We start from the raw sequence: 17,657 nt of genomic DNA on the forward strand, positions 1-17,657 counted from the left end.
CACACACTTGTTTTTTTTTTGTTTTTTGTTTTTTTTAAGAAGCCACATGTGGTTTAAAGAGCTGGCTGACATTTTGGGAATCTGCCTCTTTTGCTGTATACCTGTAGTGGACATTGATGTCAACCCTCATCTGTCTGTGTCCCCTTCAGATGTGCATTCAGAAGCACAGAGATGACATTGATACTGATCCTCTCATGTCATTGTACTCTCACACACTTTTTCCACCAACATGGAACTAGTTCTGTTCCAGCTCAAACGGCCAATTTTGATCCGTTCAAAGCATTTAAACTAAATTAAATTGGTTAAATAAACTGGTTCAAATGGTTCGATCTCAGCTTGAACCAAAAAAATAGCAATAAGCCAAGTAAGAAACTGTCAGATAAAAAAAGAGCGTACAGTTTTCTCATTAGTAGTTGGTTGATTCCAGAGTCATAATGGTAAGTGAAATGAAACAGTGTTCTGATGTCAAAATTGTTCAGTTTATAAAAATCTAAAAACAGATAGTTTCATTTCAATATATTTATTAATGGGAATGTAATTGTGTATGAAAATTACAAGGATTTAATTAACCATTTTGAAAATGTGAAATTTGATCCTGTCCCATTTTACCAATAGCCTACTGTTAAAATGGGACACCCTGTTATTGTTGAAATGTGATGCTGCTCTCAAAAATGTTTTTTTAGGATCACAAAAAACTGTCCTAAAAGAAATCAACGTTCTAACCTCGATCAAATAACATGTAGGCTGTATAACATTCTAATACATATTAAATATATATTTAAAAAATTATATAAACAAATACATTCATGCATGTCCCCAGAGCCAGTCAGCGATTCCCAGGATCACCACGCCTGGGGCCCTGCCTCTGCCTGTTGACCAGCACACATTGCACCCGACCCTGATTCCTGTCCCTGTGGGTGGTGGGCTCACAGGGTGGCGGATTGATGTTACTTATTCGAGCTGAGTTTGACCAGGTCCCATGGCCAGGGCCCAGGGCCTAGGCCACTAGTCCGGGTGAACCAGCCAGCAAGCGTGTGTCTGGGCTCAGCCTTAGAGATAGGGTTAGGAGCAATGACATCTGGAGGGAGCTCGGAGTAGAGCTGCTGCTCCTTTGTGTCCAAAGGGGTCAATTGAAGTGGTTTGGGCATCTGATCAGGATGCTTCCTGGGCGCCTCCCGGTAGAGGTTTTCCAGGTCAGTCCCACAGGTAGGAGGCCCTGGGTAGACCCAGAACATCCTGGAGGGAATACATATCACATCTGGCCTGAGAACGCCTTGGGGTCCTCCAGGAGGAGCTGGAAAGCATCGCTGGGGAGAGGGTTGTCTGGGGTGCTTTGCTTGGCCCCCATGACCCCATAAGCAGATAAAAATGATTAGATGGATATTCGTATACATTTCAGAAGCCAGTGGCAGACAAAATAAAAGCAACAACAAGTATCTTAATTGTGCTGTATTTACATTATATGGTTATTTGAAGACACTTACTGAATTGTACATTACTACTTTGTTTTGCATTGTTTTCTTATTTGAGCTTGGTATTCTTATCAAATTGTTTGGAGAGCCCTGTTTGATTTTTAAAAAGATGTTGTGGAGCTGCTAAATACTATTAATGTTTTACAGAAGATTCTCAATTGTGTTGTATTTTCATAATATGGTTATCTGAGGACATAAAAATTTCTCAGTTTTTTATAGAAAAATATAAGGTCGCATTTTGATGATTGTGTTTGAGATTGAGTCATCAGTTCTGTGTTTGATTATTCTTTATTTTTTCTTCTGTATATTGTAGTCAGGAGGTTAATGTTTATGGAATTGTATCAAGTTGGGAGCTAAGACAATGGGATGATTCAGCAAATTGCTCCAGAATTCTGATTTTCAGAAAATGTCCCGTTTTAACAATACTCACCCTATTCCGTGTGATTCAACATTTTTCATGTTTTTTATAGCTAGCGAGCATCTCTGTGTGCTTTTGACTTGTAATATATTACTGCCATTGAATGAATTCAAATATAGTAGTTTGACATATGTGGCTTACATCAGAACACCTTAAATATAGTGCCAGTTAATAGTTAAGCCTTCACTGCCAATGCAATTAAACAGGATTTCACTTTCAGAGAGTTGATGAGGTGAAGTGTGACAAAGTAGGCTGAGCTCACACACACACACACACACACACACACACACACACACACACACACACACACACACACAGTGGTGTGCACAAACATTTTGCAGGACAGGTGCTCAAGTGGAAAAAAGGGCATCCCTTCAACAAAGTTTTAGCTCTTTATCTTTTTTTTTGTTGTTGCATGCACGAAACATTGTGTACATGCAAAGGGCACCCTTCTGGGAGGTTTCTATCTGCCAGCACCAGAGGTTTTCTTGAGCTTTAGTCCTCAATACATACAGTACATTTGTACACAGTAATGAGCAGGAGAAATGTCTGCAGGGCGCAAGATTTGTGTGCGGCTGTCACGAGGGAAGATGAAGAGGGAGGGGCTGGGGTTCGACTAAAATGCAGTTGTCGGGCATAAAACACACTTCCAAATTTAAAAGACCAAAATATAGAATTATAAAAAGAAACAGAAAAAAACAGTCTTCCAAAAAGCATATTTGGAATTTACCTAGACAGAGGGGAAATGGGGGTGGCACGGTGGTGTGGTGGTTAGCACTCTCACCTCACAGCAAGAGGGTTGCCGGTTCGATCCCGGGCGTGGGAGCCCCTCTGTGTGGAGTTTGCATGTTCTCCCCGTGTCAGCGTGGGTTCTCTCATCTGGGAAGATTGGGAACTAGGTTAATTGGTGACTCTAAATTGTCCATAGGTGTGAATGTGAGCGTGAATGGTTGTCTGTCTCTATGTGTCAGCCCTGCGATAGTCTGGCGACCTGTCCAGGGTGTACCCTGCCTCTCGCCCGATGTAGCTGGGATAGGCTCAAGCCCCCCCCGCGACCCTCAAGAGGATGAAGCGGTTAGAGGGGCTTGAGGGGGTAGGGGCTTGAGCACCACCTGGGTTCTGTCTGCATGGGCCTGCGACACACTTACACTCACACACACACATAGGCTACACACAGAAACACAAACAGTTACTGCCTTAATTGAGGCCATTGAGCTGCGGTTAGCTGTTCTAGGACAAAGCTTGTGTGGCAGAAGTCCTGTATAGATAAATAGTCTGTGTGCTGTCTACATTTATCACTATAAGGAAAATAAGGTGAGGAGTTGGATTGTATGTTGATAGTTCAGCTGCGTTAAAGTTGTGTTTGAACGTTATTCTAACGAGTAATGGGACTTGGTTTTCAGTGAGGACACAGGAGGGGCATAGGGATTACGTTTTCAAGTTAAGTTTCGTTTCTCCCTCACAGCCTGGTCTGAAGACTCATCATGGCCGAACTGAGCGAGAGTCAGTTTTCTCTGATGAGTCTGGAGGATGAGCTGACCTGCAGCATCTGTCTGAGTACCTTTGACTGTCCGGTGACCATCCCCTGCGGACACAACTTCTGTCAGGACTGTCTCCTGGCCACCTGGAAGGACTCCTACAGCTGTCCTCAGTGTCTCACTATCTTCTCCACCAAACCGGAGCTGAAGAAAAACACGGTTCTCAGCACCGTCGTTGAGACCATCAGCATGACAAGCAGGAGCGAGGCCGGCCAGGTGGTGGAGGAGAGCAAAGCCGAGAAAAAGGATGTTCTACGCTGTGATACGTGTATGGAGGCAGAGGCGTCCAAAACCTGCCTCACCTGCATGGCCTCTTTCTGTGACGAGCACCTGCGGCCTCACCGGGAAAACCCAATATTTCGCCTCCACCAGCTGAGTGAACCTGTGGGCGACCTGTCGGAGCGGATCTGCCCGGACCACCACAAGCTGATGGAGCTGTTCTGCAGCCAACATGGCCGTCCGATCTGCAGCCTCTGCCTCCAGCAAGTCCACAAAGGCTGTACCTTCGTGTCTCCTGAGGAGCAGAGGAACCTGATAGAGGTGTGTGTGTGTGAATATTCACTCGACAGGAGTCTCACTACATTTCCTCTCTATAAATAGGCTACATATAATAAGCATTAAAAGTTGCGGATAGGCAGGACTGGTTAGCCTACACAAGGCAAAGCCAGGAATGTTGTTTTTCCTGATTGTACTGTCTTTGTGCTAAGCTGAGTTAGCTGCTGGCTCCTATGGCAAGGTTTTCAAATTACTTTTACCTGACTGCTGATAAATTCTCATATTGACCATCATGGTGTTATACTAAAAAATATTTACAACCAAATCAGGCTAAAATATATGAACATTAGGTGGAATAAAGCATGTGTGTCAGCTGTGTCAGCGTGGGTTCTCTCGGGCACTCCGGCTTCCTCCCACAGTCCAAAGACATGCAGATTGGGGACTAGGTTAATTGGACTAGGTTAATTGTCCATAGGTGTGAATGTGAGCGTGAATGGTTGTCTGTCTCTATGTGTCAGCCCTGTGATAGTCTGGCGACCTGTCCAGGGTGTACCCTGCCTCTCGCCCAATGTCAGCTGGGATAGGCTCCAGCCCCTCCGCGACCCTCAAGAGGATGAAGCGGTTAGAAGATGGATGAATGAAAGAATGATTGTATCAAATGGTAATGGCAATGGTGTAGTAGAGGGTTTACATTGATATACGGGGTATACCTACGACTTTTTCTGGCCGTTTACAGTATACTCACCTATCAGACAAAAAAAAAGTTGGAGAGTATACCCACTTCCTCCTTAGAACCCTACTCATCTACCTAGGAGTACACTCACCTAATCAACTACCACTACACCACTGAATATGGTACTAAAGACACACTTTTGAAATAATTGATTAATAATTTTCAGGTAACGTCATTGAGAAGTAATTGGGAGAATGACCGTTCTCTGCCTCTGTAGTAATTGTAAGAAGGTGCTGCCATTTAAAGAATAGGTCACAGGACTTGCAGGAAGTGCATGCAGTTGTAAAAGCATTGTTTGCATTGTGCTCTAGGCCTTCCAGTGAGGCTGTGGTGAGCAGGGTCTCTACCAAACACAATGTAGTCCTCTGTGTACTGAAGCTGTGCTCCATATCTGTCTTCATAGTCTGACCTCAGGGACAAGTTGGGCTTACTGGACGGGAAGATAGAGAAAACTGAGACTGTTCTGTTTCAAATGAATGACATGCAGAGCAAGCTGAAGGTAAATTTTATCTGTAACTTTTCCAGATTTTTGCAACAATTGGAAACAAATGAATTGGTGATAAATCTAGAGAGGAAAATGTGACAGCAATTACATCAGTTTGTTGATCTATTTACATGTTCCTTTAATTACTTATTGTACGGCTCCTGTCATGATCTTGGTTCAGGACACAGCAACCAAAAGGAAGACAGCATTGGCAGCTGTGTATCAGCAGATGCGGGATATGTTGGCCCAAGAAGAACGTGAGGCCCAATATGAGGTGGACCACGAGCTTGAGAACAGCCAGACTAAACTTCAGGACCTCATGAAGAGGTTGATTGAGAATACTGAGAAGATGGCAAAAGCCCGTGCAGATGTCAACAGTCTGCTGAGTCAGTCCCAAACCCTGGCCTTCCTACAGGTGGGATGAAAACTGTCACAGGAAAATGAAATAGGGGAGGAGTTAAGGGTGGGGTATTGAGATTTAGCCAAAAGACAAATGAGACTAAATAGACTGAACAGAGAGAGAGAGATTCCAATTAAAATGAGGAAAGTGGTCTCAATATTGTAAGCACTTGGAATATTACAGTGTTTTATTAAAGGCGCCCCTCTTTATGCAAACCTAAGATGGAATGGCTGAGGCGAGAGAGGAACTGGCCTGTATGTTATTTGGGTGCATGCCATGTTTCAGCCAATACAGTTTATAGTGAAGCAAATATATAGACTTTCCACTACAGCTGCAGCTGTTTGTCAATTCATTGGCAAACATTTAGTCAAAAGATATATAATTTAAGTCATTTTAAAGCAAAAATTAACATTTGCTGGTTTCAGCTTGTCAGATGTGAGTATTTGATGCTTTTCTCTGTGATATAGTATGAGAGTAAATTAAATGTCTTTGGGTTTTTGGACAGTTGTTCAAATTGAATATGCAACATGGATACATCAGCTTGGGTGGTAAAATAGTAGTATCACAGGTATTCCTTGTTTTTCCATCTTTTAAATAATAATAATTTTTAACAAATCCAATGGAGCTATCCAATGAAGAGAACAGTGTATGCTGCTAAACCCTACACATACTACAGCCATGTCTTTCATGACTTGGAAAAAACCACATCCCATCAACAGGTATATTTTCCCTTATTCGTCACAGGCTTCATTTGACTTGCCTAAGGCTGTAAAGTTTGATGCTCACGTGCCTCGAATCACCCTGGACTCCAAGAAGGTGACAGCAACACAGACCTTTGCTGCTGCGCTGAGGGAGCATCTGGCAGAGATCCTTAAACAGCCTGTTGAGGCCAGACTACTGATGCTTAAACAAGGTGGATGTACTGTGATATTTTTAGTGAGAGATTTTACAGTTGGAAATGTATTATTAAATTAGAATGTTAGCAGTGTCAAGTTTTGTTGCAGAACTTAACACTGGAATTGTTGCATCTCGTAAGTTTGTGTCATGTGGGGAAAGACTGGAAATTAATTACAACTATGATAGTTGTTCTGTTTTGTGGTGGTGGGATAATTGTTTAACATTCTTAGTATAAAAAAAGCTTCCCCTTTTGCAATCATTGTACCTGGGATGTTCTAACTGCAGTTCATTTACCATTCACAGATGAAAAAGCAGTTCCTGTCTCAGGACCTGCAAGTACTGAAAGTACTGGATCTCAGCCGGTATCTGGTATGTTCATCTTGATGAAAGTACCTATAATAAAATATCTGCTCATATGTATATAAACAGTCACACATGTATCTGCACTGGTAGCTTTGAATTCACAGAAAAATAATACTTGATCTTTGCTCATCAATATGTGCATGAAGTGGACATACTGAATCCCTGAAGTTTTGATTTAAGCAACAAACCACTTGAAGCTGTGGTTTACAGTGACTTTAGAACTAAGGGGTGTTATCAGGGAGAACGTTGGCAGTTAGCAGATTTAAGCTTCAGATTAGGTTTCTTAAAAATGTAAATGGGTTACTTAAATTGCCTTAATACATGTGTTTTTGACATTTCTGGCATCCCATTCCACTTGAATCAATCAGGAGAGAGGATTCCACATATTTATCTTCTGTATGAATGACGAGACTGTGAGACCCATGTTACTGACCAAACACTAAGCTATCAGTAATGGCTGTCAGAATGTATAGCAATTTAACACTTAATAAGGCATGTACATCACCGTATCTTTTGAGTCTGCTGTTGACTGGTCGAGGTATATTGGTGTCATCCCTGACAGAGAGGTCTCTCTGATGATGCAAGCAATGGACTCAACTGCAGCTGTCACTGGGAAGAGCTTCCTGTAGCTGTTGTGTTTTTGTGTGTGTGTGTGTGTGTGTGTGTGTGTGTGTGTGTGTGTGTGTGTGTGTGTGTCAAATTTCATATTGAACCATTTTATAACTTCTTAGTTGGTTCTTGCAACAGAGGACACAGGGTTAACAGCATCCGTTACCTCCTTTGATTTACCTGTCCCTGTCACACCACTAACATTATATATATATATATATATATATATATATATATATATTATATATAAACCTCAGGGAGAGCAACTGAGGAGGGATCCCTCTTCCAGGATGGACAGACGTGCAATAGATGTTGTACAGAACAGATCAACATGATAAATAAACAGTAATCCGTATACAAAATGATAGATGAAGCGAGACAGAGACAGAGAAAGATGCAGGACAGACATAAATGACAGTAGCTTACAACAACATCAATTTAAGTAATAATATTATAATAATAATTACGGCTATTGTGGTACAATATGCTGTTTGTATATATTAGTATATGATAGTATATGTATGTGACAATAATCATATGTGTATAATAACAGTAGAAGTATGACTAATGATAACAGCAGCAGCAGGAGGCATCAGACAGGACCACCGCAGCAGCACAACCACACACGTCACACTATACAGGCACCGCTGTGATGTAAGTTAACCTACCAGACAGTGGAGCACAAAGGCTCCGGAGAAGTTAGTGACATGAAATAGAGCCAAGTTAGCGAGACGCAGTAACAGGACATGAGTGTTAGCAAAGGAGAGAGAGAGAGAGAGAGAGAGAGAGAAGGAAAGAAGGTGCTTGGTGTATTATAGGAGGTCCCCTGGCAGACTAGGCCTCAGTCAGCCTAACTAGGGGCCGGTACAAGGCAAGCCTGAGCCAGCCCTAACTGTAAGCTTTATCAAAGAGGAAAGTCTTAAGTCTAGTCTTAAATGTGGAGACGGTGTCTGCCTCCCGGACCGTAACAGGAAGATGATTCCACAGGAGAGGAGCCTGATAGCTGAAGGCTCTGGCTCCTAATCTACTTTTGGAGACTTTAGGGACCATGAGCAACCCTGCATTCTCAGAGCGCAGTATTCTGGTGGGATAATAAGGCACTATGAGCTCTCTAAGATATGACAGAGCCTGACCATTTAGAGCTTTGTAAGTTAGGAGTAGGATTTTAAATTCAATTTTGGATTTTACAGGGAGCCAGTGCAGAGAAGCTAAAACACGAGAAATGTGATCTTGTTTCTTAGTTCCTGTCAGCACACGTGCCGCTGCGTTCTGGATTAGTTGGAGAGTTTTCAAAGACTTATTTGAGCTACCTGATCATATGGAATTACAGTAATCCAGCCTAGAGGTAATAAAAGCGTGGGCAAATTTTTCTGCATCTTTTTGGGACAGGATAGGCCTAAAATTCACAATATTACGCAGATGAAAAAACGCAGTCTGTGAGGTTTGTTTTAAAGGGGAGTTAAAAGACAAATCTTGGTCAAAAATTATTCCGAGGTTTCTTACAGTAGTGCTAGAGGCCAGAGCAATGCCATTTAGAGAAACTATGTCATCAGATAAAGAATTTCTGAGGTGTTTGGGGCTAAGAACAATAACTTCAGTTTTGTCTGAATTTAACATCAGGAAATTGGAGCTCATCCAGGTTTTTATGTCTTTAAGGCATGTTTGAAGTTAAGTTAGTTGATCTGTTTCTTCTGGCTTTATCAATAAATACAATTGTGTATCATCCGCATAGCAATGGAAATGGAAGTGACTTCTAATGATGTTACCTAAGGGAAGCATATATAGAATGAATAGGATTGGTCCGAGCACAGAACCTTGTGGAACTCCAAAACAAATTTTAGTACATAGAGATCATCATGAATATGAACGAACTGAAAACGATCAGATGAATAAGATTTAAACCAGCTTAGTGCAGAGCCTTTTAGGCCAATTAAATGTTCAAGTCTCTGTAGCAGAATTTGATGGTCAATTGTGTCAATTGCTGCACTAAGATCTAATAAAACAAGTACAGAGACAAGTCCTTTGTCTGAAGCAATCAGAAGGTCATTTGTAATTTTAATTAGTGCTATGATGCACTCTAAATCCTGACTGAAATTCCTCAAATAAATTATTATCATGGAGAAAGTCCCACAGCTGGTCTGCGACTACTTTCTCAAGGATCTTTGAAAGGAAGGGAAGATTAGAAATCGATGTATAGTTGGCTAACACCTCTGGATCCAGGGTGGGCTTTTTTAGGAGAGGTTTAATTACAGCTACCTTAAAGGACTGTGGTACATAGCCTATTAATAAGGATATATTGATCATGTCTAATACGTGAGTATTAACTAAAGGTAAGACTTCCTTAAAGGGATAGTGCACCCAAAAATGAAAATTCAGCCATTATCTACTCACCCATATGCCGATGGAGGCCCTGGTGAAGTTTTAGAGTCCTTGCATCCCTTGCGGAGATGGGCGGGGGGAGTGGCCAGCACACCTAATGGCGGACGGCGCCCCAGACTAACATCCAAGAACACAAAATTGAATCCACAAAGTATCTCCATACTGCTCATCTGTAGTGATCCCAGTGTCCTGAAGCCCCGACATAAAAAGTTGTTTCGAAAAACGTCATATGAACTCTGTTTTTAGCCTCACTGCAGCCTGTAGCTCTGACTGCTTCTCTGTGCTCCGTGCTCACGTGTGTGCGCCTGCGCGAGACCAGTGAAAGCATGAGCTTTGCTCACCCGTGTTTACATCACGTGACACGTGCCCCGCACGGGGAGACAACGTAACCACAGAGGTAAAAGATAATTTGCACTACAGTCTTTTAGCAAAGGACAGCCCAACATGTCTGAAGACTTTGAAATTGAGGAGGAACAGCATTTCTTTGTTGAGCTGTATTTGTTTGAGCCCGAGTATATGGACGGAACTCAGGCTACTGGACAAAGCAGCCGCCGCAGCTCATGAGCCTAACCCTCAGCCAGCCGCAGAATACCGGAGTCGAGCACTGGAAACCTGGTGGTGTAGTTGTTTCAAATGCAAAGCAATGCCAGCGGATGAGGAAAGTCTTTGCTGCTCAGACTGGGAATTGGCGATGCCTTGAGAATCTGGACATCAGTACTGACGAGACTGCTGCTCTTCAGAGACGTGCATCACCGATCACCCTGAGCGCGCACACGTGAGCACGGAGCACAGAGAAGCAGTCAGAGCTACATGCTACAGTAAGGCTAAAAACAGAGTTCATATGACGTTTTTTTTACGACTTTTTATGTCGGGGCTGCAGCACACGGGGATCACTACGGATAAGCAGTATGGAGATACTTTGTGGATTCAATTTTGTGTTCTTGGACATTAGTCTGGAGCGCCATCTGCCATTAGGTTTGCTAGCCGCTCTCCCCGCCGATCTCCGCAAGGGATGTGAGGACTCTAAAACTTCACCGGGGCCTCCATCGGCATATGGGTGAGTAGATAATGGCTGAATTTTCATTTTTGGGTGCACTATCCCTTTAAGTAGCCTAGTTGGGATGGAGTCTAAGAGACACGTTGATGATTTAGATGAAGAAATCATTGAGATCAACTGTTGAAGAGAAATCGGGGAAAAGCTATCTAAATATATATTAGGTCTTACAGGAGGGCTGCAACGATTAGTCGACTAATCGATGACTAATCAACTATAAAAATAATCAGTGACTATTTTAGTAGTCAACTAATTGGTTTGAGTCATTTTTCATAGAAAAGTACTATAAAAGTACCTCAAAATACTCTTATTGCAGCTTCTTATGTTCAAATATTGGCAGCTTTACACACTCTCCCATGACGGTGAACTAAAACCCTTTGGCGTGAGTATGAAACAAGACATTAGATCAAATAATTTTGGGGTTTGGGAGAGACAGACCGACATTTTTCAACATTTTAACACATTTTTCAATGAAATGATTAGTCGACTAATCGAAGAAATAATCGACAGATTAGTCGACAATGAAAATAATCGTTAGTTGCAGCCCTACCTTACAGCTGTGTTTGAGGGCAGATTGGTTCCATTTGAGGACAGGAGGTCATGAATTTTGCCTCTAATAGTTAGAATTTTGTCAATAAAAAAGCTCATAAAATCATCACTACTAGGGGCTAAAGAAATACAAAGCTCAATAGAGCTGTGACTCTCAGTCAGCCTGGCCACAGTGCTGAAAAGAAACCTGGGGTTGTTCTTATTTTCTGCTATAATAGTTTGCTTTGGCATTGTGGAGGGCCCTCTTATACGTTTTGAGACTGTCTTCCCAGACTGAACGAGATTCTTCCAGTTTCTTACATGCTACATTCACCCATTCACACACTGGTGGCTGAGGCTACCATACAAGGTGACACCTGTTCATCAGTTAAACACTGATTTGCACTCAGTGTATGATGTGTGGTACAGTATGTACCTCCTTAACTACTGCTGCTCCTGAAAAAACCACATAACAACAAAAAAATGTAGTAATTTATCAATAACAAGTAATTATTTTTCTGCCAGGCAATGTACTTCTTATGTGACATTTGGCAAAATGGTTGCCAAGCAACACACAGACGTAAAGTGCCAGCTGCTTTACAAATCCGTGGCAACATGGGGTCAGAGAAGTTCCCCTAGTATACCTAACATTAGAAGAATGAAACAAAAAGTTCTCATCATGTTGCATTTACATTATAACCACATGTATCCAGCAGCAACTACTGCAAGCGATATTATTTTTGTGACAATGTAGCCTGATTACTTGATGAGTGACCAAGGTAGACTTTAACAAACACAATATTGCTGGATAGACAACATAGCTAAAGAAAAGCGAGCATAATAGGATACAAGTAAAAACATGCAAACTAGCTGAAGTTACATTTTTAACTTAACCATAGAACATTGGTGTGGGCTGTCCATTTTGGGTGGAGATAAAAGGCAGGTGGATTGGGCGACAGCAATGACTCCAAGGGAACGACAGGATACAGTGGGGTCCCTGGCTACTCTAACATAAATCTCTGTAGACATCTCATTGCTTCTTTCGTGGCATCTTGTGTTCATGCTTCCGCAGTGGTGATGGCCATGGCCAAAGGCATGATGCTTTCAGGTTGTCTGTCCGTTCTTCTGTCCGTCCATCCTTCCCATTCACGTGAATGCGATATCTCAAGTGCCTTGAAAGAATTTTTCACATTTGCCACAAGTGTCTACTTGGACTCAATGATGAACTCATTAGATGTTAGTGGTAAAAGTTCACTGTAACCTTGTCTGTCTCATTCTTGTGAACATAATATCTTAAAAAAATACCTTAAAGGACAACTTCGGTCTTTTTCAACCTGGGCTCTATTTCACCATGTGTATGTGTGCATATGATTCATGGGTACCACTCGTTCTAAAATTGGTTCAATATTGAGCCGCGAAACAAGCTAAAACGGTAATGGGGGCAAATGCGTCCCGTATAAAAGTGCTTTTTTTCGCCACTGACCGGTTCATATCGCCAGTGTTATCTCTGTAGATAGCATATGGTAGCGGCCCTGGGGCAGTGGTGACTGTGAATGAGTGGAGTCAGCTGTCAGTCAGTGTTGGAGCAGAAAGGCGTAAGGCATCCCCGCTTGGTATTGTAAATGAGTATGTGTGTGTGAAGTGTGTGTAACACTAGAAGAGTCAGAGGACGGAGTCTTTTACATGCTACCCCCTGGAGTGTTACCAGAGTTTTTGGAGTGCTCAAATAAACGGGCCTTTTTCCTGAACGCAAGAACAGGATGTCGCGCAACACCCCATAAGTTACAGCTTTCACAGGCTGCCTTTGTCGGACGGCGAGATGCTGAAGTTGTGGCTAGTTGTGCTACAAATGGATGCTAACGCTCCTCTCCAGACACTGCGCCTTGCAGACCATTGGGTCTGCAGTGCTCACTTCTCCCAAGATGACTACTGCCAGCCGAAGAAGAGAAGACATCCAATCCCGAAACACCTCTTCCTCAAGAAAACGGCTGCCCCACGAGTAGAGAGAGCTACAGACACAGTGGAGCAGAGCTCGTGACATCACACAGCCCAGAGGTAAGGGAAAGGCTAAGTTAGCATGCTATTTACAGAGATAGCACTGGCGATCTGAACCGGTCAGTGGCGAAAAAATACACACTTCACACACACATACTCATTTACAATACCGAGCGGGGACGCCTTCAGCCTCTCTGCTCCAACACAGACTGACAGCTGACTCCACTCATTCACACTCACCACTGCCCCAGGGCCGCTACAATATGTTATCTACAGAGATAGCACTGGCGATCTGAACCGGTCAGTGGCGAAAAAAAGCACTTTTATACAGGACGCATTTGCCCCCATTACCATTTTAGCTCGTTTCGCGGCTCAATACTGAACCAATTTTAGAATGAGTGGTACCCATGAATCATACGCACACATACACATGGGGAAATAGAGCCCAGGTTGAAAAATACCAAAGTTGTCCTTTAAGGATATTTTTTCAGATTTGGCACAAAGTTAATTTGGACTCAATGATGAACTGATTAGAATTTGGTGTTTAAAGGTCAAGGGCACAGTGATCTTGCATTCATCTCATTTTCCTAAATGCAATATCTCAAGAAGGCCCTGGGGGAGTTTCATCAAATTTGGCACAAACATCCACTTGGACTGAACTTCATGAGTTCAGTTTCTTCCTTGGCAGCAGTTTGTGAAGTTTTGAGTCGCAGGGTAGATAATTCATCAGTTGATCCAATCAGAGCTGAGCAGATCAGATTGATGGATGAGAGGAGCAGCTGCTGCAGAGGCAAACTTTTAGACCCAGCACAATATACAATTAAGTATAACTTTCGCTGCACCTGACGTTCTGCTGCTCTGTCTGTGCCCAGAGTATGCCCTGTGCTGCAAGAGTGTGGAGCAATGATTAACCAAACGATAAATATATTTCAACAGCGCTTCTAATGAAGGATCCAGCTCCTAAAATAGAAACTCTAAATGTGGTGGGAGGTCTCTGAACCATTAATGCTTTCACAGACATGGATGTAAACTGTAAGTGCAACTTGACCCATAAGTGCATACAACCTTGAGGCGGGTTGTGCATTTATTCAATGACAGCGTTGCATACTTCCGACTGTTCTTGTCCTGGCGGATGATGAATTAGTCAGGCTGCAGTTGGTGGTTCCCCCTTTTAGCTCTGCATCTTATGTGACAACAGGTGACTAATTGGCGCAGTACTACTGAAACTGTAATGTGGTCACAGCTTTGTGTTTATACAGTATTTCAAATGTGGCTTAGACAGTCTTAATCAAGAACTGAAACTTCCTGTTTAATAATACAACAATTAGATGAGCATTCTGTAACACACAACTCTTTAGTGTGATAAACACTTATGGGTGCAAAAAATGTCTTCTCATTTCATCCTCTCTGTTTCAGAAGTACCAGAGCCTCCAGAGCAGAAAAACATGCCCAGTTCCCACAGTCCAGGATGTCCACCAGTCCAGCCATTATTCCAGCCCATTCCTGTACCTGTTTATATAGGGTCACAGGCAGGCTGGAATCTACCCCAGCACCATCCACCAGGCGTCTACAGGGGTCCTCGATTTACAGGACAAAAGACAAGTAAGTCGGACATAAATGTACAATCATACATAATATCAAATTGTTATATTAATCATTATAGTATAAGAAAAAAAGACACTGAGATGAAACAATGGGATGTCAGCAACACTTAGACTACATCACTCTCCACTGTGATTGTATCACTTTTCCTCTAAAACTCCAGCAGAATCCTTTCAAAGATGCTATAATTGAATATTCTACACATTGTTTTAATATACCATGTATCCAGTGATGTATCTGAAGGGATAGGCATGAATTAATTGCACAACTAGAAGGCCAATCAACAGCCCAACAACCAATCAAATGACAGAATGTAAACACACAATTCACAATAAAATATAACAACTACCTTTCATAAATAAAATATCAGATCCCCAGAAATGTCAAGGAAAAACTAAGACAACCATATCAGAAAAGAAAGAGAAGAAAATCATCTGCAAGCCAGGTCATAAAGGGATCCCGAAGAAGACTGGAGAAGCATCCAACAGAAGCCACACAGTCAAAAACAAAGGTATGAGAGAAGTACATTTTTGTAATGACTTTTCACAAATGTATGCTCAAGTTTGTGACCAAAACAAAAAATTCCAACCATCTCTTGGTGCAGCTTTTTCTGTACCTGACCACTGACCTCTCTTATTTTCAAACATGATACAGTTTAAGGAGTCTGAGGTAGTGGTGTGCTTGAGGACTGTCTTTTCATATGAAGCTCTTGGTCAACACATGGGGAGAAAAAATGAACTTCAGGCACTCATACGTGGAGCAGGAACAAATGCACTCAAATTAAGTTAAAACGCCTTTATGCAAATACATGGCTTATTACATTAAAACACCAACCAGTTATGACCCTATGGTCTTCATCACGACGCAAGAAAAACAAAACAAAACAAAAATAAAACAACAACATCCTGATAAGGACCTTGAGGTCGAAAATGGTCATATGCGCTGCATACCACACTGTGGAATCTCTGTAGTCCACAAACCACTGGCAGACTCTTCTCATTTCGACTTAACATGCTGTCATAGTTGTTTGAATTGGGTGTGGATTTTTTTCTAATGCCAGCTGTTATCAGTATTTACTATAAAGGTGGTGGCCCAGTGAACACGTACACTTACAACTCAGAAACTTGTAAAAGGGCTTCCATATGATATGAACATGATTCAGCTGTATTTTAAGCTTAAAGGGTTAGTTCACCCAAATTACAGAAAAACACATTCTCATACTTCCTTCTGGTGGTATGAAACCTTACAGAGAGTTTGGTTTTACTTGGCCTTGAGATATCCGTCTCTGAAATGTCTGCAGGAGACAGACCTGCACTGCCTAAATTACCTGGGTGCCAAGATGTTGGCAAACTCTGAAGGCTTTTAGCGAGTTGAACTTTAGATAACACTAATTTTCAGTAATAATTACAAATTCAGGCGTTCTCATTGCTGTACTACAGCTTGACAGAATTCAGTTTAATTTCAGCACACAAGATATCTAAAAACTACTAAAGAAACTTGTATGTATTTTTTTCCTTCAGAACAAGACAAAGGGCCCCCGAATGCTTCAGGAGAGAATACCCAAAGTGGGAAAGGATCTGATTTTAAGAAGAAAGACAAACCCAGAAGCCACCCGTCATCAGAGAAATCAACAAAGCCCCACCCAAGGCCTCATAAAAATAAGTAAACACAGTCCATGTATTTGCTTCTGCAATCCTGGTTTGAGGCACTATATTAGACTTGTGCATCATAAAAAGGGAGCCTATCAGCCAGTCACATGATAGAGAATAGCACAGTCCTGCTGGTTAAATAAACAGCATACACACATACATACACAAAGTCTGCCTTTGACACTTATTTGCATTACTTTAAATAATAGTCATAATGGATATATATATATTGTATGTTTTTACAGGACATATTTACGTAAATGATTGAGTGTGGTAGCAGGTGCTTTGAAATGACCACATTTCTCAACAACTTGAGCACAGTATTTGTTACATTGGTAAATGATTAACACATCCATTGATATGTCAGTGTGATGTGTTCGAAGCAACAGGAGCACATGACTGCTGTGATCTCTGACCAGGGATTATAACAGCAGTTTTTCCCCCCACAAATTCTGTATATAATTTATAATTTATCAAATGAAAACACAGAGACATGTGGCTTATATATGAAAATATTTATGGGAATGTCTTCAAATTCAAAAGATCGCTTCTTTACATTCAGTTCAATCACAATCCATTTTTCTCACCTGTAGAAATAATTTCACCAAACCCTCTTTATCATTTTTGTAAACAGCTATGTTTTACATGATTGTTTCCAATAAAAGCTCATTCTTTCCCAGACACAGTTAATTTGTATTTTCATTCCTGTTTAGTCGAGGCTACATAAGGCTTCCTCTTGGGATCATATTGTGGTCAAAGTGAAAATATGTTTTCTGCACATTCTCATCAGCCTTTTGGGGTTTTTTTTAAACAGATATTGGGCTGCAAAAAAGTAAGCATATTCAAATATACATTAATTAATAATGAAAGCATTTGGTGCACACAATACAGTGAAATTTGCCTTGATACACTAAGTCTATATAAATACTGTTCTGTATCTGCCAAGATTTAATGAATAATAATAAACTGACAGGTTTGAATTGGGAATTAAAAAAACAAACAAAAAACAAACAAAAAAAACTAAGTCATGTCCCTCCACCC

At 41.6% G+C, this 17,657-nt stretch overlaps 1 protein-coding gene across 1 annotated transcript; it reads left to right on the plus strand.

The window, feature by feature from the left end:
* The first annotated feature begins 3,112 nt into the window (after positions 1 to 3,112).
* LOC125886566 (E3 ubiquitin/ISG15 ligase TRIM25-like) lies at positions 3,113 to 17,297 on the plus strand. The gene is made up of 9 exons (XM_049572874.1): positions 3,113 to 3,204; positions 3,356 to 3,968; positions 5,060 to 5,155; positions 5,322 to 5,555; positions 6,285 to 6,453; positions 6,741 to 6,806; positions 14,782 to 14,967; positions 15,338 to 15,478; positions 16,488 to 17,297. The coding sequence occupies exons 2-9, from the start codon at positions 3,375 to 3,377 to the stop codon at positions 16,631 to 16,633; spliced, it is 1,632 nt and encodes a 543-aa protein (XP_049428831.1). The 5' UTR covers positions 3,113 to 3,204; positions 3,356 to 3,374; the 3' UTR covers positions 16,634 to 17,297.
* The last annotated feature ends 360 nt before the right edge of the window (positions 17,298 to 17,657 follow it).

The sequence above is a fragment of the Epinephelus fuscoguttatus genome, linkage group LG3 (assembly GCF_011397635.1).
Source record: "Epinephelus fuscoguttatus linkage group LG3, E.fuscoguttatus.final_Chr_v1".
In the NCBI taxonomy this organism is placed as follows: domain Eukaryota; kingdom Metazoa; phylum Chordata; class Actinopteri; order Perciformes; family Serranidae; genus Epinephelus; species Epinephelus fuscoguttatus.

Excerpts from the sequence above, each read along its gene's own strand:
- LOC125886566 (XM_049572874.1), top strand. The coding sequence starts at position 3,375 with ATGGCCGAACTGAGCGAGAGTCAGTTTTCTCTGATGAGTCTGGAGGAT. Across the intron at positions 5,556-6,284 it reads AAACCCTGGCCTTCCTACAG|GCTTCATTTGACTTGCCTAA; the intron begins GTGGGATGAAAA and ends TATTCGTCACAG. Across the intron at positions 15,479-16,487 it reads CCACACAGTCAAAAACAAAG|AACAAGACAAAGGGCCCCCG; the intron begins GTATGAGAGAAG and ends TTTTTCCTTCAG.